The 26,995-nt window shown below is 46.8% G+C and overlaps 1 protein-coding gene across 1 annotated transcript; it reads left to right on the top strand.

The window, feature by feature from the left end:
• The first annotated feature begins 223 nt into the window (after positions 1-223).
• On the top strand, positions 224-10,981 carry TBX21 (T-box transcription factor 21). Its single transcript, XM_026513025.4, has 6 exons — positions 224-769; positions 7,822-7,976; positions 8,329-8,450; positions 9,018-9,176; positions 9,315-9,376; positions 9,630-10,981. Exons 1-6 carry the CDS (start codon positions 279-281, stop codon positions 10,246-10,248), a joined length of 1,608 nt encoding a protein of 535 aa, XP_026368810.1. The 5' UTR covers positions 224-278; the 3' UTR covers positions 10,249-10,981.
• The last annotated feature ends 16,014 nt before the right edge of the window (positions 10,982-26,995 follow it).

The following is a 26,995-nucleotide window of genomic DNA, read 5'->3' on the forward strand; positions in this document are numbered from 1 at the left end:
TGGGGGGAGCCCGGAGAGCTTCATAAAGCCACAGCAAAGGCGCCGCGACGCTGGTGACAGCGGCCCGCTGGAGAGGGAGCCCGGGAGCTGCTGCGCGCCCGCCAAACGCGGGCGCAGGACCCAGGCGTCCGAGGCCGGGCTCCGGTGGGGGCCACCCCCGCGCCCCCGCCCCCGGGGCGCCGCCCCATCCGCCCGCCCCCCGCGACCCCCCGCGCCTGCCCCGCGCGCGGAGAGGGGCCGGTGTCCGACGGCCGCGGGAAGGTGCCAGCCCGCCCCGGATGGGCATCGTGGCGCGGGGCTGCGGAGACATGCTGACGGGCACCGAGCCGATGCCGGCGAGCGACGAGGGCCGGGCGCCTGGCGCCGACCCGCAGAACCGCTACTTTTACCCGGAGCCCGGCGCCCAGGACGCGGCCGACCGTCGCGGGGGCGCCAGCCTGGGGGCGCCCTACGCCGGCGGCGCCCTGGTGCCCGCTCCGCCCGGCCGCTTCCTCGGAGCCTACGCCTACCCGCCCCGGCCCCAGGCCGCCGGCTTCCCCGGGGTGGGCGAGCCCTTCCCGCCGACGGCCGGCGCCGAGGGCTACCAGCCCGGGGACGGCTACGCGGCCCCGGACCCGCGCTCGGGACTCTACCCGGGGCCGCGCGAGGACTACGCGCTGCCGGCGGGGCTGGAGGTGTCCGGGAAGCTGAAAGTCGCGCTCAACAACCACCTGTTGTGGTCCAAGTTCAACCAGCACCAGACCGAGATGATCATCACGAAGCAGGGCCGGTGAGTGAGACGCGCCGGCAGGGCGGGCGGCTGGAAGCCGCGGACGTGGTTTTTCTCTCCTGCCTAGACTTTGCTACTGTCTCCGCGCCCCTCACGGTCTGGCTAAGGCTTTGGGGGACGCGGGGACGGAGTTGTAGCGAGGACAAGAAAGTTCTGGCGGTTGTTTTCTCCCAGGACATCACCACCAACAGGCAGAATTCAGAAGGGAGCTGGAGGAGAGTGGGTGCAATGAGAAGTCATCGTGGTTTAGGGGGAGGGTACCTGTGGTTTCACCCAGAATCGGGGTGTGCCCTTGCCCCACTCTCTACCTCAATGGGGGTCTCAGGGGACAGAGGGGGACTGTGTTTTGGATTTGATAGGGCAGGACCCCTCTTAGCCCCTATGCGTGGGGAAATGGAGGAGAGGGCAGGGTCTAGGTGCCCCCAACAATAACCCAGTGCAACCCCCCCACCTCTCCTCCCCCCCCCCCCGTCCTCCTCCCCCCCCCCCCCCCCGCCCACCTCTCCTAGTCTCTTTGCTGCTGTTGTGCACAGGTCAGTTTTGGGAGGTGGGTAAGCCTGGGATTTGGTGACATGGAGTAGCAGTCGCCAAGTTTCCTTTCCGGTAGTACTTTGAGATCATATGTCTGGTGTGAGTGTGTTTTGGGGGGGGGGGGTAAAGTGTGGGGGGGGTGCAGATCCAGGCACAGGCCCTGCCGGAGAGCACACATGCCCATGGGCCTGAGCAGGTGAAGCTAACCTATAGGTCCCAGCGCCCCAGCCAGTCCCCCTCTGCTCCCTCCCAGGTCTGTCCCCTGAAAGTCTGCCTCACCCCTGGCCAGATACTTTCCAGTATCTGTAAGATTCAGCCTGGGGAACCCATGGCTCCATGGCTCAGGGTCCCCTGAGCCCAGGGCATGCAGGGTAGGGTTTGGGGCCGAGGGTGCTGCTTCCGGAGAGAGCCTCCTGCGTGGGGAAAGGAAGAGAAACTTGCCCCTGGTATTTGTTTAGTAAGCAATGCTGAGTGCGCCCTGCCTGGGTCTGGCATGTGAGAGTGTACCCCCATCTTTCCTTGTGGGGAGCTGCTCCGTCTGGGGACCAGGGAGGACCTCTGTATGGAAGGGCTGTGTCATCAGGACAGCCAGGAGGTGTCAAAGGGCAGATACCCGGTGTGGGGCCTGGGGAGGGGGAGGGGAGAGTCCATGCTGGCCCCAGGGGGGGTTGGCATTCAATCTAGGCATTGCTAGGACATTCTTCCTTTCCAGTGATTTCTGTGGGGTAGCGTGGGGTTGAGGGACCTGTCCACCTAAAAAAGCTTCAAGTTGCTGAGCTGTTCTTCCTTCTCTGGGATGAGCCCAGGAAAGTTGACATTTTCTTTTAAGGTGTGGCCTTTATCCCCTAAGCTTTCTGAGAATTCCTCTCTTCGTCCCCCAACCCCAGTCCCCTCTGAGTGCTCCCAGGCACAGCCCAGGCTTCTAGTCCTGTCAAGTCTGGACAGGGGACCCAGAAGATCCTATCCAGGCCCCTTCCTGCACAGACAGGGAAATGGGCTCAGAGACAGGAAGAGACTCTTCTGAGGTTACACAGCCCACCTGTCGCTGGCAGAACGGGCACCCGAACCCAGATGGTATCTGCCTGGGTTTCTTTCTCCAGCCCGTCTCTGCCGGGAGGAAAAACAGCCACCTACACTGTCCAGAGGCCTTGATGCGTTCAGAGTGCTTTCACTTCCATTCTTTCACTGCGTGCTACGTAGGCCAAGAGGTCTCCCCATTCACAGCTAGGGGACGGCTGGTGGCTTGCCCTTGGCCACACAGCAGACCTGAACTTGGGCCTCTACTCTCGGGTGCGCAGGAAGCCCTCCCACCCTGGGGCCTGGCCCAGGTCTCCCTGCCACCTGCTGCCAGGCCCCTGCCCTTCCAGTCTCGAGGGGCGGGGTGGACACAGCATCGGCCAGCATTGGAGCCGGTGGGTGCAGGGCTGGCTGTGGGCTGCCTGAAGGCTGGGAAGAGGGTGTCTCAGGGGATGCGTCCCTGCGAGGTCACCGTCACTACCCTTGTGGCTTCCTTCTTCCCTTTATGTTCTTGCTGAATAATTTTCTCTTGACAAGTCTTGTTGTCTCCCTTTTAGATCCATAAACCTACTTTCTTTTATTATGAAAAATTCCAATATATACAAAAGTACAGGAAAAACCTCCACCCACCCATCACCCAGTTTCAACAGTTGTTACCGCTGGTCCAGTCTTGTTTCTTCTTTATCTTCACCTCGCTTCCGCCTCCCACCCCCAGTCTGCAATTATGTTAGTGATGGCGTTAAGTATTTAGTAAGTAAATCTAGGCATTATATTCTTTCATCCTTAAAATTTCTCTATGCACCTTTAAATTTGGCTTTTTAAAAATTTATTTATTTATTTACGTATTTATTTATTTATTGCGGGGAGGGGGAGAGAGAGAGAATCCTAAGCAGGCTCCACACCCAGCACGGAGCTTGACGCTGGGCTCCATCTCATGACTCCGAGATCATGACCTGAGCCAAAATCAAGAGTTGGACGCTCAACTGACAGAGCCACCGAGGCGCCCCTAAAAATGGCTTTTTTTTTTTGGACATTTTATTTATTTATTTGACAGAGAGAGACAACGAGAGAGAGAACACAAGCAGGGGGAGTGGGAGAGGAAGAACCAGGCTCCCAGCAGAGGAGCCCGATGCGGGGCTCGATCCCAGGACCCTGAGATCATGACCTGAGCAGAAGGCAGAGGCTTAACGACTGAGCCACCCAGGCGCCCCTAAAAATGGCTTTTTTTTTAAATGTTTTTTTATTATATTATGTTAGTCACCATACAGTGCATCCCCGGTTTCCAATGTAAAGTTCTAAAAATGGCTTTTTAAAAGTAAACACAACAGCATTAACATACCTGAGAAGAAATTCAAAAATATCACCAAATTTCCCTGATCATTTCGTAATTGCGTGTGCTCGCGTGCCCGTGTGTGTGATAATCCTCTCACTTTCCGTCCATCCCGAGGGACTGCGTGGGTCAGACACTGTGAGGTCCCCGTTGGAAGGGGGCAGTGGCCCCTCACCATTTTCTTTGATGCCTCCCCTTGAATCAGACCTCAGGGGCCCCATGGTGGGGTGGGGGGACAGAGAACACTGCCCCCAATTCAGTCCCACCAGCCCCATCGCCTGGGTCCCTGAGCTTGGGCTCCAGTGATCTGGGAACTCGGCGGCCATTTCCTTCCACTACTGGCTTCTGAAGAGCAAGGCTTGGGCGCAGAGAACAGCACCCTTTCTCTCCTGTGTGGAGGGTTGGCCTGCCCCTCCGTGGGCTCCAGTGACCTGCCAGTCACCACCACATCACCCACGGCCTTCTTCCTTTTTGAAAAATCCTTCCAGTCCAGGCCCACCCACAGCTGCACGGCCTTTTGCCTTGGGCTGACTCACTCCCTCCCAGATCCTTCCTCTCCCACCCACCCTAGACCCATTCCTCAGTATGGACAAGTGACACAGTCACTCTCTCCTCCATGGGCAGCAACAGGGTGCGGCGGGGGGCCTGGGGGGCATTTCCCAGGGCCAGAGACTGACCCGGGCAGCTCAGATGCGGCGGGGAGGGGAAAGTGAGATAAAATGTTGGACTGGCCAGGGGGAAGGGTTGGAGTTCAAGTTTGTGTATTTGTGGAGTTTCGCGCGCCCACCCCGGACCTGGGCTGTGTTTCTGTGTGGCACTGTGTGTACTGGGAGTGTGTCGGTGTGCATAGAACAGTTGATGGTAGACATTCTCAGCAGAGGAAGAGAGAGGCGGGTGTCTGTGCGTGTGGGTGTGTGGGTGTGCATTCATTGCTGGCAATCCCCACTTTTCTGGGTGTGATTAGTTGATTATTATAATTAAGATAACTTTGGGTAGCTCTGTTGTTAAGTAGCTCAATTTGCATGTGTGTGTGTGTGTGTGTATTAATTTAGCGGTGGAGAAAACAGTTTCAGTGCCGCCTGATCCTCAATCACTGGCCTCGCAGCCATTGTGGCCTTCCCTACATTCTCGACTCCGAGAACTTTTTAGGTCTTTAAAACAATTTTATTTTCTTGCTGAGGGGAGGGGCTTTAAGCCTGCTTTAATTTGGACTCACTGGCTTCATTTCTCTTGGGGCAGGTGGAAACAGCTTTCCTTTCTGTTGGCCCGTTGGCTAGTGGCTGTGTGATTTCCACTGAGTTGGGTCTGAGGCTGGTGGGAGGAGGAGATCCAGGACCCTGAGCGCCGTTTGCATTTCCGGAGGTCCTAGGCACTCTGGAACAGCTTCCTAAAAAGCGCTGCTAATTTACATGCCCACGAAGCGTGTGCGAGAGGACCCACTTTCCCACGCGCTCATCAGCATTCGAGATCAGTTTTAAAACATCTTGCCAACACGACTGACACAAAAACTCCCTCCTTGTACTTCGTACGTCATGATGGTGCGTTGGAGCCTCTCCGAGGTGCTCAGGATGGGGGGGGGGAGGGCCCTGCGAATCATTTCAAGCCCTGAGCAGCAGCCGAGGACTTTAGAGTCGTGGGCCCTGTCGTCTGAGGGCAGAACGGTGAGTGGTCCTTTTGGAGAGAGCTTAGGTTGGCACCTGACCCTGTTCCTTCCCAGCAAAGTGTCATGTAAATCAGGGGCTATTTTGGGATTCCAGCTGGTGGAGATTCTAGACTTTTAGGATGAAATGAGACGTCCCTTCTCGTCTCCCTTTCCCCCATCCTCTTCCGGAGTCTCCTGCATTTCCCTCCAGCAGAGATAAGCGGGGTGGAGGGATGGACGCACAACCTGGGAGACCCCCGACTCTGCTCTCTCACCAAAGAGCCATCTGCTAGGCTCTCCGATCCTCGGTTTCTTCAAGTATAAAATTGGAAATAACATTTTACATTTCAGGTGAACTGGCAGCTGCTAAGTCGAGGCCCAGTGAATATAGTCCTTCTCTTCCTTTAGTCCTACAAGGTGGATAGGAACCGGTTATAGTCCAGAAAACGAGGGCAAGCCTGACCGCTGTCATACAATGAGCTGGTGGGTAGAGATGGGATGAAAATATTGTCTCTGCTTTCATTGTTCAAGATCTCATCCCTAACCTTTGGTTTCTCATGTCAGCTGGCCTGCTGAGCCTCTGGGACCTGGAGCCTAGGGCTAGAGATCCGGACTCTTGCTTGGGGTCCTTCCGGGGGACCAGCAGGCTTTGCTCGCTCTGGGCTGCGAAAGGATGGGGTGGAGGAGGGACCGGATGAGCTGAGTTTCACATCTTTCAAACTTCTTCACAGCTCTCAGAGGAAAAATGGATAGGAGTTATGGTCTCCATTTGTGGGTGAAGAAACTGAGGTTTGGTTGGGGGATTACTTATTCTAGGGGATGGGGCCAGTAAGTCTCTCTCTCTCTTTTTTTTTCCCCTCGGCATAGGAGAGTCTGAAGAAGACAGGAATGTGGGGAGACCTTCCCAAGATTATTAAGGGTGTTGCTCTGGGATCTTCTGGGGACTAGGGTGCACCCAAAAGTGTTCCCAGGCTTCTGGAACTCTCCCTCCTCCAGGTTTCCTGACTCATGGACTGGTGTCTTTCTGCCCATCCGGCATGACTTGTTGTAGGAGGAGAGGAGAGGGGTGTGGGAATGCAAGGTCGTTCTGACGAGGGTTTGATTCTGCCATTCTGAAAATTCTGCTCTTCTTGCTTGGGTTAGAAGAGAAAAGCTTGGCCATTGGACTTGGTGATGGGACTGGTGCTAGTAGAGATGGTGGTTGTAATAGTGGTAGTAATGGTGGAGGGGATCATCGTAGTGATGGTGATAATGGAGTGGATGGTTTGGTGATGGGGACAGTGATGGCAGAGGTGTGGTTGTAAGTGATGGTGGTGGAGGTGGTGGTGACGGTGGAGACGGTGGTCATAGTGATGGTGGTGATGGGGGTGTTGGTGGAGGTGGTGGTGATGGGGCCGGTGGGGGTGGTGATGGCAGTCGTAGTGATGGTGGTGATGGGGGTGTTGGTGGTGATGATTGTTGTAGTGATGGGGCCAGTGGGGGTGGTGATGGCGATCGTAGTGATGGTGGTGATGGGGGTGTTGGTGGAAGGGGTGGTTGTAGTGATGGGGCCGGTGGGGGTGGCGATGGTGGAAATGGCAGAGATGGTTGTGGTGGGGGCAGTGCTTCCTTCTCTGAATCATGACTCTGGCACAGTGGAAGAGAATGCAGCATCCCAACATCAACTTCCTCCACTTTTCCCGGGAAACAGGACTTTGAGTGTGAGGGTTGTGCTTAATAGAGTTCTTTTTTGGGTGGATGGAAAGCTCCATCTGGGATTTTAGGTACTTCTCTGAAGGCTCAGGGCCTGGGGCAGGGCCATACTGTAGACATCAGGCCCAGGAGAATGGGGCAGGGAGAGCCTGGGCGCCGTAGGGCTGGGAGCGTGTTGGAACAGTGAGGGCCGCAGTGGAGAGGATGGGTTGGGGCCTGAGACCACACCAGGGCTTGGGGGACTGAGGCATGAGGCCTCCTGGGAAGTGGCTGTGGGGGGCTGGCTGGTGGCTTTGCTCCCCACTAGGAAGCAAACTAAGGTTAGGGACAGTGGCGCGCAGCTAACGTCTAGCAACAGACGCTCTGAAAGAAAAACATTGAAAAAGCCCCGATTCACCGTGTTGGCTGACTTCCGTGGTGTAAATGCTCCTGTGACGGCTGATTTCGAGCCGTGCACGCGGCCTCACTGACTGCAGAGTCGGGAAGAGCTGGGCAGTCGTGCAGCTGTCTAGTATTTCCGTCCTGCAGGAACAAGAGATGTAAGTCACTTCAAGAGCAGAGATAACAGTGAAATGCAGTAACCGAACTGAGAAGTGGTGATTTTTGAGTATTTATGACCTTGGCTTATGATGCAATGTATTTAATTGTAAGTTTATATAATTTAATTTTGAACTATGGAGGTATGTAACAACTGGCTGGCACACTTCCTGGTCATTTCCAGTCGGTTCTCTGGCGGGATGGAAGCCGACTCCAGCACATGACCCAAAGCCTTTGTGCAGGGGTGGCCGTCTGCGAGGCTGGGGGCTGACGGTTGTCGGTGGGTCTCTCTGCTCTCCCCAGGCGGATGTTCCCATTCTTGTCATTTACTGTGGCGGGGCTGGAGCCCACCAGCCATTACCGGATGTTCGTGGACGTGGTCTTGGTGGACCAGCACCACTGGCGGTATCAGAGCGGCAAGTGGGTGCAGTGCGGAAAGGCTGAGGGCAGCATGCCAGGTAGGAGCGCCCTGGGTAGCGGTGGGCACTCTTTTTATCCGAGACTGGGCGCCCCCTGGTGGATCCAGGAGGAACCCCCAAGCCCTTGCCCCCCTACACCTGAGATTTAATTCCCCATCCCACCCTTATCCCCTCCCACTTCTCACTCCCATTCTGTTTGTCCTCTCTTCTCTATTCCACGTTAGCCTGTCCTCTGCTCAGTCCTCTGCCCACATCTCCCCTTGTCCTGCCCCATCTGGTCCTCCCCCTGCAGCCTTTTTTGACATCGGCCTCAGAAGAGGCAAAGAAGCCCCACTTCGCCTGGGGGTCTGGTCCCCGGGGGCTCCGTGCCAAAGAGGTTAACTGTCCGCAGGAAACCGCCTCTACGTCCACCCAGATTCCCCCAATACTGGAGCTCACTGGATGCGCCAGGAAGTGTCATTTGGGAAACTAAAGCTCACGAACAACAAAGGGGCGTCTAACAATGTGACCCAGGTGGGACTCCTTGCCATCCTCCACCCCTTCTGGTTGATTCTGTTCTGTAAAAGTCACTTTTCTTTCTCTCTGGCTCATTCTTTTCCACACGCCTGGGGAGGGGGGGGGATAAGGTGGGAGGGAGCTAAATCTCAGGGACAGAGGTGGGGTGGCATTCAGGAGGACACGGGCCAAGGCAGCCCTGGGGGTTTCTTTGCCGGACCCCAGGCTGCCATCACCTGTGCACCGTGCTGGGCATGGAGTTGGTGCCAGTGGCCCCCAGAATGGATGCAGAGTCTCTCTGAGTTGAGCAATACTGTTAACAGAGCCCCATCCCTGAAACGGGCTGCTTGTGCTCATCCCTTGGTCACAATGCACATCTGGGGGATAGGAGACGGGGCAAGAGGGCAGAGCTGGTGCCCTGGAGAGGCTGGGGACTGGAGCTAGGGGGCCTGGGGGAAGTTCACGGTAGCAGGACAGGGCAGTAGACACGGTGGCCTCAGGATCCCTTTCTAGCGGGGCCATCAGGCCAGCCACGGTGGGGGTAGAGGTCCCTTCGACCCCCGCAAGCATCCGGTTCTCTCTTAGATGATCGTGCTCCAGTCTCTCCATAAGTACCAGCCTCGGCTGCACATTGTCGAGGTGAACGACGGGGAGCCGGAGGCGGCCTGCAACGCTTCCAACACGCACATCTTCACCTTCCAAGAGACCCAGTTCATCGCCGTGACCGCCTACCAGAACGCGGAGGTGAGGGCCGAGAGCCGGCCTGAGCTGCGAGGGGCAGGAGGGGAGAGTGGGGCCCACGGCCTTCCTCGGTGGGAAATTCAGAAGTTCCCTAGCCCCTGACTCAGGACTCAGGTGCCTCTATTTCCCCTCTCTCTCTAGATTACTCAGCTGAAAATTGATAATAACCCTTTTGCCAAAGGATTCCGGGAGAACTTTGAGTCGTAAGTGCCGCTGGGTTCCATTCATCAAGGACCTCCTCTTGGTTCCTCCGGAGACTTGACTTCAGACGTGCGCCCAGCATGTCTCCTTTCTGCCCCTGGGGGTGGGAAGAGGTGGGATGGATGCTTGGAGGGCGGCGAGGCCAGGGAAAGAGGGTCCAGGGAGGGGCGTGCAACACACAGGCTCACAGGTGACTGGTTCTGTTCGTGACCCCTGTTTTCTTGCCTTCTTTTTTTTTTTTTTTTTTTTTTTAAGGATGTATGCCTCTGTTGATGCCAGCGTGCCCTCCCCGCCTGGACCCAACTGTCAGTTGCTTGGGGGAGACCACTACTCTCCTCTCCTACCCAACCAGTATCCCGTTCCCAGCCGCTTCTACCCCGACCTTCCTGGGCAGGCCAAGGATGTGGCTTCCCAGTCTTATTGGTTGGGGGCCCCCCGGGACCACAGCTATGAGGCCGAGCTCCGAGCAGTCAGCATGAAGCCTGCATTCCTGCCCTCCGCCCCCGGACCCACCATGTCCTACTACCGAGGCCAGGACGTCCTGGCACCTGGAGCTGGCTGGCCGATGGCCCCCCAGTACCCTCCCAAGATGGGCCCAGGCAGCTGGTTCCGCCCCATGCGGACTCTGCCCATGGAACCTGGTCCTGGAGCTTCAGAGGGACGGGGGCCAGAGGACCAGGGCTCCCCTTCGGTGTGGACTGAGATCACCCCTATCCGGCCAGAGTCCAGTGACTCGGGACTGGGTGAAGGAGACTCTAAAAGGAGGCGTGTGTCCCCTTACCCTTCCAGTGGCGACAGCTCCTCCCCTGCTGGGGCCCCTTCTCCTTTTGATAAGGAAAGCGAAGGCCAGTTTTATAGCTATTTTCCCAATTGAGCAGATGACACAACAGAAAGAGTGTCATCAGGTTGGAGGACACCAAGCAACACAGACCTGCGACTCGGGACTGGGGGGCCCCAGCTCCCTCTGTCCCTTCTCCTTTTGTAGTTGGTTGAGGAAGAGGGGGGCCAAGAAGGCTTCTGGGGTCCACTGGCTGCTTCGGGCCCACAACGACACCTGAAAGGCGTGTCCCCTGCCCCTTCCTTTGTCCTAACTACCGTCATTTACCTGGTGCTGCTTCTGGCTGCGAGTTCCCAGCTGGAGAAAAGAAGAAGGTCTTGGACACAAAGGAGCTTCCTCTCTCCTGTGGGGTGGGGTCGGGGTCAGGGGGCGCAGGCTGGGCTCTGGAGACTCGGCTGTCTTCCTCCGTAGAATGAACTTCGGGCAGTTCTGTTTGTGTGTGTGAAAATAAAGATACCGTGGATTCGACGCCAGCTGGCCGGCCAGCAACACAAGAGGACTCCGGTGACTTTGGGGCGGCTGGCCTGGGCCCCACCTGCTGGGAGCCAGTGGGGTCCCGAGGAAGGGGCTGGGAAGGGGGGGTTGGTGCACACCTCAAGAAGCAACGTCTTGGGGTGGGGGGTGGTTGTGTGTGTGCACGCGCGCTTGTTTCTTTTTCTTTTTTATTATTTTTTTTTTGGACTGGGGAGGCTATTTATTGTACAGAGAGTGATGTCTGGATGTATTTCTTTTGTCTTCATCACTTTCTGAAAATAAACATGAAACTGTAGAATGTGTCCTGCTTTGGTGCCCTGGAGGGGGGCGCGGATGGGGCCTCCCCTGGGAATTGCCAGGGGCACCTTCTCTCTCCAGCAGCAGCTGAAGTTCCCAAGAACCGGAGCCTCCTAGAAATCCGGAGAGGCTTTGCGGAGGGGACGAACAGAGCTAAAGCGAGGCCGCACGTGCTACCTCTGGCGCTCGGGTCGACGGTTGATTCCACCGCTTCAGGCATCTGGGGACAGAGAACAGTCCCTCTGTCTGTGTAGCGCCTGACTGTGGAGGAGGGCAGGGAGGGCAAGACCAGAGGACCCGGCCGGGTGGGGCTGGGGGCTCTGCACGGAGGAACAGCCTTGATTTCTCTCTGCATTTCTAGCAGCTCTGGTTCTCCGTCTTCCTCTTAGGGATGGTCAAAGATGAAAGGAGGAAATGTAAGTGGAATCCCACGAAATTGCTGTTTTCATCGGGCAAGAACAGCCAAATACTGGCAATTTCATATGATTCACACTAGCATCTGTAAAGGGCTTAGAACAGCGCCTGGTAAACAGTAAGCACCCAATCTGTACGTTACTGTTGTTGTAATTCTCTAGCTCTGTTTTTTTCTCTCTCTTTACACACATACTAAATGGTGTTTGTAAAATGACACCTGTTTCTTTTAAAGAATGTAAGCAAAGCAGAAAAGTGGAAAGACAGCAGTAAATTTTCCCAAATTTTACCACCCATCACTATCCTTAAATGTTAAATGGGTTAAATAGATAGACAGAAATACATTTTTATAACATCGGAATCATATGGAAAATGCTTTTTTTAAAAAAGATTTTATTTTTAAGTAATCTTTACACCCAGTGTGGGGCTCGAACTCACAACCCCGAAATCAAGAGTTGCATGCTCCCCTGACTGAGCCAGACAGGCTCCCCTGAAATGCTTTTTTTTTTTTTAAAGATTTTATTTATTTATTCGACAGGTTAGAGACAGCCAGCGAGAGAGGGAACACAAGCAGGGGGAGTGGGAGAGGAAGAAGCAGGCTCATAGCGGAGGAGCCTGATGTGGGGCTTGATCCCAGAACGCCGGGATCACACCCTGAGCCGAAGGCAGATGCTTAACCGCTGTGCCACCCAGGCACCCCTGAAATGCTTTTTCTTAATAAAAACTATGGAATTTGGTTTACAGAATTTAATAATACAAAACTAAAAACCTCATCAAGCAAACCGCCAGAAACTGAAAAACCCTCAAATGAACAAACGGATCGCGGAACTCGAGATACGTTGGGGTTTTTTGGTTTGTTTTCCACGATTAAAAGCTATTTCTTGAAAGAGCGCTCTAAGGTTTAAAAAGGAGCTTATGGGAACCGTTCAGAGGTTGGAATTACTCCTCACCCCAGCTCAGGGCATCCCCCATTCCAATGGGGGGGTCATCCTGGGCCCTGGGGTGTCCTCTCTCTTCTGTTGGAGCTTGGAAACTTCGTTTCTATCACAGGTCACATCCCCTCCTTTCTTGGTCTCTCTCCAGAGGCCATTTTCATCACCTTCTAGTCAGAAGAAGCAAAAGATAAGAGGACATAATGGGTTCCATCCTCCTTGGATTTGGAAGCTCAAAATTTTGTGAATGACGTTAGGAGTTGTGTCATACTGTGCTCTGTGGGTACAGATACTCCTCCCCGGCCCCACCCCTGTGGCTGTCACTCTCTGGACTTACTAGGTATTGGTATTAAATTGGCCCTAGTTCCCTTTTTGGAAACTGTTGTCGGTGATCACAGTACTCTTCTCCCCCACTGTTTTCATTTTTATGTTTTATGTTTATTTATTCACTTATTTTTTTTTAATTTTTTAAAAAAGATTTTATCTATTTATTTGACAGAGAGACAGCCAGCAAGACAGGGAACACAAGCAGGGGGAGTGGGAGAGGAAGAAGCAGGCTCCCAGCGGAGGAGCCTGATGTGGGGCTCGATCCCAGAACGCCGGGATCACGCCCTGAGCCACCCAGGCGCCCCGATTTATTCCTTTATTTTTAGTAATCTCTACACACAACACCCAATGTGGGGCTTGAACTCATGACCCTGAGATCAAGAGTTCCATGCTCTTCTGCCTGAGCCGGCTAGACGCCCCACCCCCCACTGTTTTTAAATGGGTGTTGTTTGCTTCATTGCATGTAAGGGAAGGGGGTGGTTTTATACACCTTACATTTTCCAGAAGTGTGGGGACATATGTTTTATATGCTTTGTTATTTGACTCATAAAGGTTCATGACTGTTATGTATTCACTATTAAATGTACCATTTACTGAAAAGGTAAAATACAAAGTACTAGAATATAACTTTATATTATCTTTCTATGCGTGAACATGGGGTGTTTCCTCATTTATTTAGGTCATTCTTAAGGTCCTTCAGTGAAGTTTTACAATTTATATGGATAGATCTTGTATCTTTTATTATATTTATTCTTAAGTAGTAAGGTGTTTTTCTCTATAAAAGGTATCTTTTAAAAATGCATGTTTTCTAAATTTCTTAAAAGTAATCTCTACACCCAACATGGGGCTCCAATGCACCGCCCCAAGATCAAGAGTCATATGCTCTATTGACAGAGCCGGACAGGCACCCCTCAAATGGTTTATTATGACTGATTTTTTATATGCTGATCATGAGACGCAGCCACCTTGCTAAAACTATTATGATTTTTTAGAGATTTGCTATAAATTCATCATTGTCTTTATGGCCAATCAGATTATTTCAAATAATGACAGTTTTATCTCTTCCTTTCTAATCAGTGTGCTTCTAATTTCTTCTTCTCACTACTTTATTGCACTGGCCAGAACTTCAGGTGCTAGTTTCTTGCCTCTTGGGGGCTAATTTCTCCCTTATTTATTCCCCTTTCTCCTTATGTTGGTTTGGCATTTCTGTAATTTATTTCTATTATGTTAGTGGTTACTCGGTACATCTTAATATGTACTTTTAACCTAACAAAATCTTAATGTCGAATGATATTTTGCCTTACCTTCTGGTCAATAAAACAATTTTAGATTAGCTCTTATCTTCCCTCTCCTGATTTACTATTGTTTTCTCTCTTGATTTACTGAGTTTGAACATTTCAGTTCTCTCTCTCTCTCTCTCTCTCTCTCTCTATATATATATATATATATATATTTTTTTTTAAGTAAATTGAGCGCCAGCATGGGGCTCAAACTCACAACCCTGACATCAACAATTGCATGCTCTACTGACTGAGCCAGCCAGGCACCCCTTCAGTTCTTTTTTAATCCCCACAGATTATACTCCTGTATTACTTTGTTGATACAGTAGTTGGCTTGGGTTTGACTTTATGTCACCATTCTCTTTCTTCATTATTCCTTTTTGCATTTTCTACCTCTTTTTATTTCTGGGACCACTTTCCTACTTCTTCTTCTTCTTCTTCTTCTTTTTTTTTTTTTTAAGATTCTATTTATTTATGTAACAGAGAGACAGCCAGCGAGGGAGGGAACACAAGCAGGGGGAGTGGGAGAGGAAGAAGCAGGCTCCCAGCGGAGGAGCCCGATGTGGGGCTCGATCGGGCAACGCCGGGATCATGCCCCGAGTGGAACGTAGACGCTTAACGACGGTGCTACCCAGGCGCCCCCATTTTCCTACTTCTTAAACTAAATCCTTTATAACTTCTTATAGAGATGGCCTCTTTGTAAATTCCTCATAAGCTTATTTCTTACAAAAATTATTATTTTCCCCCTCATTATTGGATAGTATTTTGCTGAGTAAACGATTTTAAGCGGATAGTAATTTTTTCTTATTTTATATACACTATTCCACCATCTTTTGGCTTCTGTTGTGAAATCTGCTGCTACTCTAATTGTCATTCTTTTGTAGGTTGTCTGCCCCTCTCTTTCCGCTTTCCAGACCTTCTACTTATATTTGATGTGCAACAGAACCACTATGATGTGACAAGGCATGAACTTATTTTTCTTGATCATATTGGGGATACGTTTTACTTCCTGAATCTGTGTATCCATGGTTTTCATTAATTCTGAAATTTCCCAATCATTATTTCTTTAAACATTACTTCTTTCCATTCTCTCCAATTTCACCCTTTGGGGCTCCAATCAGATGGATAGCAGACATTCTCAATCTATTATTATGCATGTCTCACGACTCTTTTATATTTTTTCTCCTTGTTTCTCTTTGCTGCATTCTGTATAAATTTCTGATATATCTCTTTAATACTACTTTCAACAATATCTAATATGCTGATTAGCCCACTCATCGAAATTTCTCTTCACAGTTTACAAGGCATTTTTCATAGTCATATGCTACATTTCCATTAAGTTTTTTTAATGTTTTTTTTTTAAGATTTTATTTATTTATTTGACAGAGAGAGGGAGAGCCAGCGAGAGAGGGAACACAAGCAGGGGGAGTGGGAGAGGAAGAAGCAGTCTCATAGCGGAGAAGCCTGATGTGGGGCTCGATCCCACAACACCAGGATCACGCCCTGAGCCGAAGGCAGACGCTTAACGACTGAGCCACCCAGGCGCCCCATGTTTTTTTAATGTTATTCTTTGCATTTTTTTTTTTTAGTTTTTTAAATTCTATTATTTTTAAGTAATCTCTACACTCAACGTGGGGCTCAAACTCACAACCCTGAGATCAAGAGTTGCATGCTCTTCTGACTGAGCCAGCCAGGTGCCCCATGCTTTGCATTTCTATGAGTTCTATTTTTTTCCAAATTATGTAATCCTGATGATTTCCTGTTGCATGTTTTCCCTTATAACTGCATTCTTTATTTCTGTAAACATTCTACACACAACCATTTTGTATTTGTATTCGACAATTCCAGATAATACTGGAGAGTGTTTGTGGAGGGTGTGATAGGAGTGTTCTCTAAATGTGTTGATTCTTCGGATTATCACTCATAGTGGATTGGCCTTCTTGCACACTTGGTGGTCTTTGTAAGGTCACATTTGATTTTGAACCCATGGAAGTTTTGTAAGACTAACTTGGGGCAACTCTCCTTTACAGATGTTGCCTCTGATTCAACAGATGGAGAACGCCAAATTATGGCTGGACTTTGGCCTCTAGCAATGTAGTCAAACTTCTTGGCTCAGGGCTCCAAAAGAATGAGACAGAAGCTTCCAGGCCTCCAAAGGGTAGGTCTGGAACTGAAACTGCATCACTCCCACTACATTCTATTGGTCAAGGCCAGCACATATAAAAGGAGAGGGGAAATGATTTTCCTGCTGGATGATAGCAGTGGCATGTACTGTCGAGCCATTATCCTAGGATTTTTCCTTCACCATCAATCTGGGAATTCCCTTCATGTCTCTCTTGTGTTGGATCTCCTGTATCCTGGATCACATGTCTTTTCGTTTATTTGTTCTTTTATTTTTCTGAAGGAGCTTTCTGGTACACAGGAGATAAAAATTCTGAGCTTTTAACATGTCCGAAAATGTCTATATTTCACTTGCACATCTGAATGACAGCTTGACTGGGTATAAAAGCTTTGGTTGGAAATCATTTTTTTCTTGGAATTTTCAAGGCATTTCTGCTTTGTCCATTTCTGCATTTTAGTTTCCAGTATTGCTCTTAAAAAGTCTGATGTCATTTTGATTAATGATTCTTTGTGTTACATTTTTGGATCCTCTCCTTAACTCCAGTGTTTTGAACATTCTAGATTATATGACTTGGTCTAAAGCACTTTCCCCCCATCTATTATTCTGGGGCACTGAATGAAACCTATCAATTCAGAGACTCTGTTCTTCATTCATAGGAAGTTTCCCTTTTATCCATTCTTTTTTTCCTTACCTTTTTTTTTTTTTTAAAGTAAGCTCTATGCCCAACTTGGGGCTTGAGCTCATGACACTGAGATTAAGAATTGCATGCTCTACCAACTGAGCTAGTCAGGCACCCCTTCCCTCAGCTGTTTTTTTTTTTTTTAAGATTTTATTTATTTATTTGACAGAGATAGAGACAGCCAGAGAGAGAGGGAACACAGCAGGGGGAGTGGGAGAGGAAGAAGCAGGCTCATAGCAGAGGAGCCTGATGTGGGACTCAATCCCATAACGCCGGGATCACGCCCTGAGCCGAAGGCAGACGCTTAACCACTGTGCCACCCAGGTGCCCCCCCTCAGCTCTTTTTAATCACATGGTAAATATCTTTTGATAATTCTCTAATTTTATTTCCTAACTTTAATTTTTTTCTGTTATTATTTTTTAGAGAGTTTTCACTCTTTATCTCCTGATTCTGTTATTGACTTTTAAATTTCTCTTATCTTGTTTTCAATTCTAAGAATTCTTTCTTGTTCTTCAAATGTTTTTATACTTGTTTTATGGATGAAAGATCTCATATCTCTAAGTATATTCACTGGAAGAGGGAGTTTTTCTTCTGCTTCTTGCAGTATCTCTGTTTTTCAAGTTCTGTTTTTCTGCTTGTTTAGACTCTTTCGTATTGGAGGTTTTGCTCAAATATTTGGTATCTTTGTTCATGTTTCAGAACAAAACATAATAATATAAATAATAATAAATAATTGTAAAAAGAACAAGGCACTAGAGCTTGCACAAAAGCTCGTGCGTGTATATGGGGGAGAGATTAATCAACCAGTGAGCTTCACTTCAGGTGACACAAAACAATGACCAGATGGGGGAACTGTCAGCGGTGTGCTGGAGCTGGCTTACACCAGCTTGCAAAAGCTAAATGTGCATCTATCCCCCAATTCTGCATTCAGTGACATCATGTTGGTAGATTGAAATTGTCCATGGACATTTCAATGCACATCAGCAAATGCAAGAAGTGAGGGCACGCTTCCTCCCAGATTGCTGGTTGTTAAACATAGATTGCCACACTACTGGGAGCTGACTAATAGGTTGGGGCCTTCACAATGAAACCTGGGAGGACTGTAGAGAAGTTTTTTCTCCTAAGATATTATTCGGTTCTCCTAAGTTCTCCTTTCAAATTTTTCCCTGGCTGACAGCATTCCAAAATGGGATATGAAAAAAGAAATTGGGGGTCCAGTTTTTCCTTTTACAAACTTTCTACTTTACTCTTTGACTCGTCTTTCTCAGCCACTGTCTTTGGCATACCCGAGTCCCATGTCTGCTCTCATTTTCTTCAGAGAATAACACTGTTCTTTTAGGATATATGTGGCTGCTCAGGGTAGGAAGAAGCCATGGGCACCTCGATATCCATAATTTCAGGCTTTTAGCCAACCCACCAATTTTCAGCACCATGCTTCAACTCCACCTGTCACTGTGACTGATACTCCCAAGTCCTGAGCCTCTTATGAGTTATTTGGTGGTAAATCAGCTCACCTATTGCTAGTCCTGTTTGTAGGCCTTTCAGGGTGTAGCTACATTTTAGGTTGTTGTCCATCTTGCTTAATCGGATGCTACTCCTTCATGTGCTTCCTATATTCCAAAAATTTGTCAAAATTTGTTATCTGCTTCTTTTTCCTCTGTTATTCTCTTTGTTTCTGTGGTTCCATACATTTAAAAAAATCCCCTATTATCGTGTTTATAACCAATACACAAAATTTAAACTAAATACTCTTCATTGATTTTTTTTTTAAGATTTTATTTATTTATTCGACAGAGATAGAGACAGCCAGCGAGAGAGGGAACACAAGCAGGGGGAGTGGGAGAGGAAGAAGCAGGCTCATAGCGGAGGAGCCTGATGTGGGGCTCGATCCCATAATGCCAGGATCACGCCCTGAGCCGAAGGCAGACGCTTAACCGCTGTGCCACCCAGGCGCCCCTCTTCACTGATTTTGAATGAAAACTTGTAAATCTTTCTGCCTTTATAAGTTGGCCTTCCTCCCTCCCCATTTTAGGAAAATTTTATCTAATTTCACCTCTGATTACCTCCTAACCAGTTAGGATTTATTGTTCAGGCACATGTGTAATTCTTTGGCTAGATCTCTATCCGTTGTTCTCTTTCTATTCTTTTCATAGTAAATGGAATAGTAATTCCATAGTAATGGAATATTAAATTGGGGGTGATTGAAGACTAATTTCTAAGGAGACAGTGATCCAGGAGTTTAAATGCCTGTATTTATGATTTACATGAATGCCTGGTGTCTATGGTTATAGCTATGTCTTAAATGTTTTATAAGAGCTAATAATAACAAGAGTTATAAATAGCTGGGTTTAAAAGTAACTGCTGGGGTTAAGATGTGAAACTAGATTAAGCACTAGTTTAATTTTTTCTCAGACTCAGCCAAACCCAGCTTGTATGAGTTACTTATACTTAAATTACCAATGGTTTCTCCAAGTAGGAAAGTGGGACACAGGAATTATTTCAGGAAATATCTAAGAAAACACAACTGCCTATGCTCATATCCTTATATGACAAATATCCTCTTTTTTTTAAGTTTTATTTATTTAAGTAATCTCTACACCTGATGTGGGGCTCAAACTCACTATGCTGAGATCAGGAGTCATGCTTTTCCAACTGAGCAGCCAGGCGCCCCCTATGGCAAGTACCCTTATGTGATGAAAGAGAAATTGTGGCCTAGCTATGTGGCTGAATCATATCCAAAGACACCAAATCAGAATGGTCTTTCACTACACTGACTTGGTTTTCCTTCAATTCAATTGTGCTCTTTAGAGCTTTCATTGAGAGTTTAAATTCTGCAATTGAATTTTAGTTCTCTTTTCAATCCCATGTTATCTCATCTATTTCCCCTTCATCCTGGCCTATATTTTTGTATCTCAATTCTCTCCTAAAGATTTCTTTAATTTCTTTGAGGATGCTGAATAGCTCCCTGGAATTTTCTTTTGGATCTTGTCATGGCTAGGCGATTGAGTGAAGCAACTTGCTACGTGGGATTATTAGCTGTAAATCAGTTAAATGAATAGTTGAAGTAGAACATTTTGGGGGCAGAATAATAGATATTGTGTCTTTAGACTATACTCTTCCTTTACGAAAACTCTACCCACACCCTTTTGTTTCCAGGGATCAGGGCCTGAAGACCATGTTTATATGAGGTGACCCTGCTCTACTTTATACTTCATCGTAGCTGGTTGGAAGAAGGTAGATACGTGAAGGAATTGGGGTTAAGAGTCATTAGTTTGGGGGGCACCTGGGTGGCTCAGTCGGTGAAGCGTCTGCCTTCAGCTCGGGTCATGATCCTGGGGTCCTGAGATCGAGCCCCGCGTTGGGCTCCCTGCACCATGGGGAGCCTGCTTCTCCCTCTCCCTCTTTCTGCTGCTCCCCCTGATTGTGCTCTCTCTCACAAATAAATAAATAAAAATCTTTTAAAAATAAAAATACAAAGCTTTTAAAAAAAAGAGTCATCAGTTTGGGATATCGCTTGAGTTTGGGTTGTATAAACTGTGGTGCAACAGGGCAGCCAAATAAATGAAGATGCAGAGAATGCAGTGTATGGGGACAGGAGCAGAAGAGGGTGTGCGAAGAGATAAAGTAATAAAATATGAAAGAGGGAGTGAGTGATAGCAAGAGCAAGAGCGAGAGTGAAGAAGAACTTCCTGGTTCCAGTTCCTCTTATAGTCCTATGAAACTTCCTCTTTGTCCTCTGAGCCACACCCACGTGTTAACAATTTTCCCTTAGTTGGGAGTGGGAGTCTGGGACTACTAAGGGAACTTTGATTAAGACACCCTTTCCCAGTCATAATAAGCAAATCACATCATTGTGAGTAAGAGGATGAAGAAAATGCTGCACATTCAGTTCTAATAGTGGGAGGATGTGTATTCAGCTCATCCCAAAGTAATATCAGATGATGCGGAAACAAGGTGAAAAAGTGTGGAAGTGGGTTAGTGCGGGGGGACAGAGACCACATCCTCATTTTGCCCCCGTGGAAATTATTTTCTGTTCCATGAGAAGGTTGATCCTGTCATTCCTAGGTCGTAGTGAAGTATTCAAGGCATGTTCCATATGAGCAGCAAAAGATTATAAATCTTAGCTTATGGCCAATTCCTGATCGTGGAGTTAAAGATGAGAGAAAGCAAAACTTCAAGCTTGCTGGTAAAGATCACCACCAGGTGTATTTTAAAATTAATTATGAACTTCATGATATTTCATCTCTGAAAATTGTGGTCTGCATCTCTTAAAAATAAGGATATTTGGGGGGCACCTGTCTGGCTCAGTCTGCAGAGCATGCAATCGTGGTCTCGGGGTTGTAAGTTTGAGCCCCACATTCGGTGCAGAGATTACTTAAAAATAAAATCTTTAAAAAGAATGACATTTCCTTACATAGCCACAATGTCATTATCGAACCTAACAAAATCAACAATAATTCCTAATATGTTCCCATATTAAGTCCCCATTCACATTTACCTAACCAGTTCGTTAGTTCCCCACTTGCAATATCATCATTATCATATGTCAAATTCCAAGGTATACATGGGTATCTTTCTATATATTTTCTTCCTTTTATTCATCTATTTGCCTATTACTATGCCAATAATACACTTTTTAAATGAAATATTTTGGGACACCTGGGTGGCTCAGTTGGTTAAGCGTCAGCCTTTGGCTCAGGTCATGATCCCAGAGTCCTGGGATTGAGTCCTGCATTGGGCTTCCCACTCAGACGCCCCCCTCCCTTGTGCTTTCTCTCTCTCACCCTCTCTGTCAAATAAATAAATAAAATCTAAACACACACACACACACACACCCAAAAAACAACCAAAAAAACCCCACACTAAACAAAATATTTTACTTTGAAATAATTGTAGAGTCACATGCCATTGTAAGAAACCATAGAGATTTCATATACACTTTACCCAGGTCTTCCAATGGCAACACTGACAAAACTATAACACAATATTACAGCTTGAATATCAACATTAATACAGTCAAAAGACAGAACATTTCCATGACCATAAGGATCCCTCATGATGCCCTTTTATAGACATGTTCACTTCTCTCCACACCCCACCACCTCCTTAACCCCTGAGGGTTACCCACTAATTAGTTTGCTGTCAATTTTTCCTTCATATATTTGGGAGGCTCTGTTACTAGGTCTGTACATGTTTATTATTGTTATTGAAACTTTTATCAGTATATACTGTTCTTTTTGTCTCTTATAAACCTTTAAAAACAATTTAAAATCTACTTGGTCTGACAATAATACAGCCACACCAGCTCTCTTTTGGTTACTATTTGCATGAAATATTTTTTCCATCCTTTCATATCAACCTCTTTATGTCCTTATATCTAACATGAATCTCTTGGAGAAAGCATATAGATGGATCATGTTTTTTTTGTTCCTTTGTGATCTTTGTCTTTTAATTGATGTATTTAAGCCATTTAAATTTAATGTAATTACTGATATATTTGCTTAAAATGGATTGAAAAGTGTTTTCTCCTCTTCTATTTTCTGGAAGAGATTGTATGAAATTGATATTAATTCTCCTTTGAATTTTTGATAGAATTCTCCACTGAAATGATCTGGGTTTGGAGATTTCTTTTTTGGAAGTTTTAATATTATAATTTTAATTTAATAGTTGTAGGCCGATTTAAATTTCCTATTTTATATTGGGCGAGTTGTAGATTTGTTTTTTCCTTTGAGGAATCAGTCCAGCTTATCAATGTTACCAAATTTATGTGTGTAGAGTTATTCATAGTATTCTGTACTATACTTTTAATGTCTGCAGTGTCTCTAGTGATATCCTCTGTTTTGTTCCTGATATTGGTAATTTGAGGGTTTTTTTTTCTTTTGCTAGAATTTTGTTAATTTTATTTATCTTTTCAAAGAACCAGTTCTCTGTTTCATTAATTTTCTCTATTTTTCTGTTTTAAATTTCATAGATTTCTGCTCTTTATTGCTTCCTTCCTTTTGCTTGCTTCAGATTTATTTTGTGTTTCTTTTTTTAAGTTCTTGAGGTAGGAGCTTAAATTACGGATTTGAGACTTTTCTTCTTTTCTTTTTTTTTTTTTTAAGATTTTATCTATTTATTTGAGAGAGAGAGAGCAAGCGAGAGAGCACAAGCAGGAGAAGCTGCAGAGGAAGAGGGAGATGCAGGCTCCCTATTGAAAGGGAGCCCAACATGGGGCTCAATCCCACGACCCTGGGATCACGACCTGAGCCAAAGGCAGGTGCTTAACTGACTGAATCACCCAGGTGCCCCTAGCTTTTTCTTATTTTAAAAAAGGATTTGTTTGTTTATTTATTTATTTATTTATTTATTTATTTATTTATTTATTTTAGAGAGAGAGAGTATGTGTGAGCAGGAGGAAGGGAAAAGGAAGAGAGAGAATCCTCAGACTCCCCATTGAGTGCAGAGCCCCACGTGGGTCTCAATCCCAGGACCCAGAGATCATGACCTGAGCTGAAATCAAGAGCCGGCCACTTAACCAACTGAGCCACCCAGGCACCCTGCATTAACTGAGTTTATAAAATTTCTGTTATTATATTTCTCAGTTCTAAAATTTCCATCTGGTTCTTCTTAATGTCTTCTATTTCTTGCTAAAACTTTCCATTTCTTGGGGCGCCTAGGTGGTTCAGTTGGTTTAGTGTCTGACTCTTGATTTCAGCTCAGGTCATGATCTCAGGGTGGTGAGATGGAGCCCCACGTTGGGCTCAGCACTGAGGGTGGAGCCTCCTTAGGATTTTCTCTCTCCCTCTCCTCTGCCCCTCCCTCACTCTTCCTATCTCTTTCTCTTTCTCAAGAACAAAATAAAAATAAAAATAAAAATAAACATTCCTATTTCTTTAATGACATTTTCTATTTTTTCACTTGTTTCAAGTGTGTTTGTTGAGCTATTTTTATCAGGGCTGCTTTAAAATCTTTGTCAGTTGATATTAACATGTTTTTCAACTGTGTTGGCATCTATTGATTTCCTTTTTCCATTCAGTTTGACAACTGTCTGGTTCTTGATACGACAAGGGACTTTCTACTGAAATTTCTACATTTGGGTATTATGTTCTGATACGCTGGATCTCATTTAAACTTTCTGCTTTATCTGGCTTCTTCTGACACTGCTCAGGCAAAGAAAGAGTTGGCATCCCTTCCTTACTTCCAGGTGGAGGTGAATGTCCAGGTTCTGCACATCATTTCCGCTGACACTTTGTAGTTGGGGCTGGGGATTGCCCTCAGTGGGAATGAAATTTCTGACTCTATATTTAGCCTTGCCTTGACACCGGTCCAGTGGGTTGGAGAACGGAAAGGTCAGTCACATTTTTACAGCCTGGCAAGGTTGGAAGTCTAGACTCCCCACTCGGTCTTTGCTGGCATGTGTGGGAATTAGGCCACAGTTCTTACTGTACCGTTTGGCTCTAGTAAAGTGGATATTGCCCAAAATTATCTGTATTGCTAAGTTATCGTTTTCCTGATATCCTTTAGCTCAAGAGAACAATCTTTCACAGGGTTTATTTGTTTGTGACTGTTGGTGTTTCCAAGTTGCTGGCTTCTTCAGCAACCAGTTGTGGATATATGGAGTGAAAAGAAAACCGAGAGACCTCACCACTGTGTCATTTTTCAGATCACAATCTCCCTATGCCAGTCTGCCTTCTTCTTTCCATCTTTCAGAGCCTTTTAATGTTTGTTTCATATATAAGAGATCCAGGGTTGTTTGGGTTTTTGTTTTTGTTTTTTTTTTTTTTAGTTTTTTAGTTTTTTGTTTTTCGGGGTGTTTTTGGTTTTGTTTTTGCTGTATTTAGGGGGAATAAAGAAAAATATGTCTCCTCCATCTACTGGAAACTGAACCATCCCCAATAACATGCTTTTAATTGCTGTATTTTATATTATGTTTTGACACTTGGTAGCAACTCCTGCCTCATTTCTTTTCTCTTTCTCTCTCTCTTTCTCTCTTTTTCTTTCTCTCTTTCTCTTTTTCTTCTTTTTTTAAAGATTTTATTTATTTATTTGACAGAGAGAGACAGGCAGCTAGAGAGGGAACACAGGCAGGGGGAGTGGAAGAGGAAGAAGCAGACTCCCAGCAGAGGAGCCCGATGTGGGGCTTGATCCCAGAACGCCGGGATCACGCCCTGAGCCAAAGGCAGACGTTTAACAACTGAGCCACCCAGGCGCTCCTCTTTCTTTCCTTCTTTCTTTCTTTCTTTCTTTCTTTCTTTCTTTCTTTCTTTCTTTCTTTCTGTTATACCCATGCACTTATCTTCCAGATTCGCTTTAGACTCTCAGCACTCCACATTCCCTTTTAAAAATCCCAATGGGATTTTGATTGGGATTATGTTAAATTTATAGATTATTGGAGGGAGGGATGTACTGCATTAGAATATTGAATTAATCCATTTAAGACCAAAGTCACTACTTTTATTCATGCTGTGTTTTATGTCCCTCATTGAAGATTTATAGTTTTCTTATATAATTTTTTAATAATAATTTTTATTATGTTAGTCACCATACAGTATATCCTTAGTTTCTGATGTAGTGTTCCATGATTCATTATTTGCATATAACACCCAGTGCTCCATGCAATATGTGCCCTCCTTAATACCCATCACCAGCCTATCCCAATCCCCCACCCCCCTCCCCTCTGAAGCCCTGAGTTTGTTTCCCAGAGTCCATAGTCTCTCATGGTTCATTCCCTTTTCTTTTTACCCCCTTTCTTTCTTTTTTTTTTTTTAATTTATTTATTTGACACAGAGAGACAGCCAGCGAGAGAGGGAACACAAGCAGGGGGAGTGGGAGAGGAAGAAGCAGGCTCCCAGCAGAGGAGCCCGATGTGGGGCTCGATCCCACAACACCGGGATCACGCCCCGAGCCGAAGGCAGACGCTCAATGACTGAGCCACTCAGGCGCCCCTGTTTACCCCCTTTCTTATTTAATTTTTTAAAAGATTTTACTTCCTTGAGAGAGAGAGCATGAGTGGAGGGGAGGGGCAAAGGGAGGGGGAGAAGCAGACTCCCTGCTGAGCAGGGAGCTATGCGGGGCTCAATCCTAGGACCCTGAGATCATGACCTGAACAGAAGGCAGATGCTTAAGCGACTGAGCCACCCAGGTGCCTCGGTGCAATTCTTTTTTTTTTTTTTTAAGATTTTATTTATTCGACAGAGATAGAGACAGCCAGCGAGAGAGGGAACACAAGTGGGGGAGTGGGAGAGGAAGAAGCAGGCTCATAGCGGAAGAGCCTGATGTGGGGCTCGATCCCATAACGCCGGGATTACGCCCTGAGCCGAAGGCAGACGCCCAACCGCTGTGCCACCCAGGCACCCCCACCCAGGTGCAATTTTTATTGGATTTATTCTTACACAGTTACAGGGTTTTTTAAAAATTATAAATGGGATATTAACCAGCACTTTGTAATTGATAAGTGTTAATGTATATAGAGTCATCAGTTTCTATATATTTATCTTATATTTGGCCACCGTGCTCAAACTTTTCTTTAATTCTTTCAGTGGCTTTTTTTTTTTCCCCTCTATGAAGCATCCCCCTCCCCCACTTTTCTTCTGGCAACAGTTCTACCGGTAACTCCCCACCTCATTTCTTTGAGTAACATCTGAAGTGCACGTGTAATCTGATAGAAGTCAATCACATCTCAGGCTCCTGAATGAAAGGTGGGCACATGACCCAGACAAACCAATCAAGACCCTTTCTGGAATTTTTATGGCTGTAGTTGACTGGGAAGAGGTTTTTTCTTCTCTGGTCATGGAGTTATCAGATACAATGTGGATGCCACCCGTAGCTGATGTCCTCTAATTGCATAGAGAAAGCCATTATAATTTGGAAGACAATGAAACTGATACACAGTATGAAACCAAGACAGTTGAAAGAAAGAGCAGTATTTATCCTTGTTTCCAATATAACACTGCCATTCTTATTCCATAAGCCAATAAGCCACCTCTTCTTTAAATTACTTTGACTGTGGTTGCTCTATTTGCAACTCAAAGAATCTTGACCATACACAACTGATACCAGAAGTGGGGTGTTGTAAGCCACAGAATTTAAAAGGTGGACCTGGCTAAGTGATGTGGAAAACAATGAGAAATCATTTCTTTCCGATCTGGAAAGATTATTATCCCCATGGAAATAGATCATTTAGCTTTTTTTTTTTTTTTTTAAGATTTTTTCTTTTCAAGTAATCTCTATACCCAACATGGGGCTCAAATTGAAAACCCTGAGATCAAGAGTTGCACA

The sequence above is a fragment of the Ursus arctos genome, unplaced genomic scaffold (genome assembly GCF_023065955.2).
Source record: "Ursus arctos isolate Adak ecotype North America unplaced genomic scaffold, UrsArc2.0 scaffold_24, whole genome shotgun sequence".
NCBI lineage: Eukaryota > Metazoa > Chordata > Mammalia > Carnivora > Ursidae > Ursus > Ursus arctos.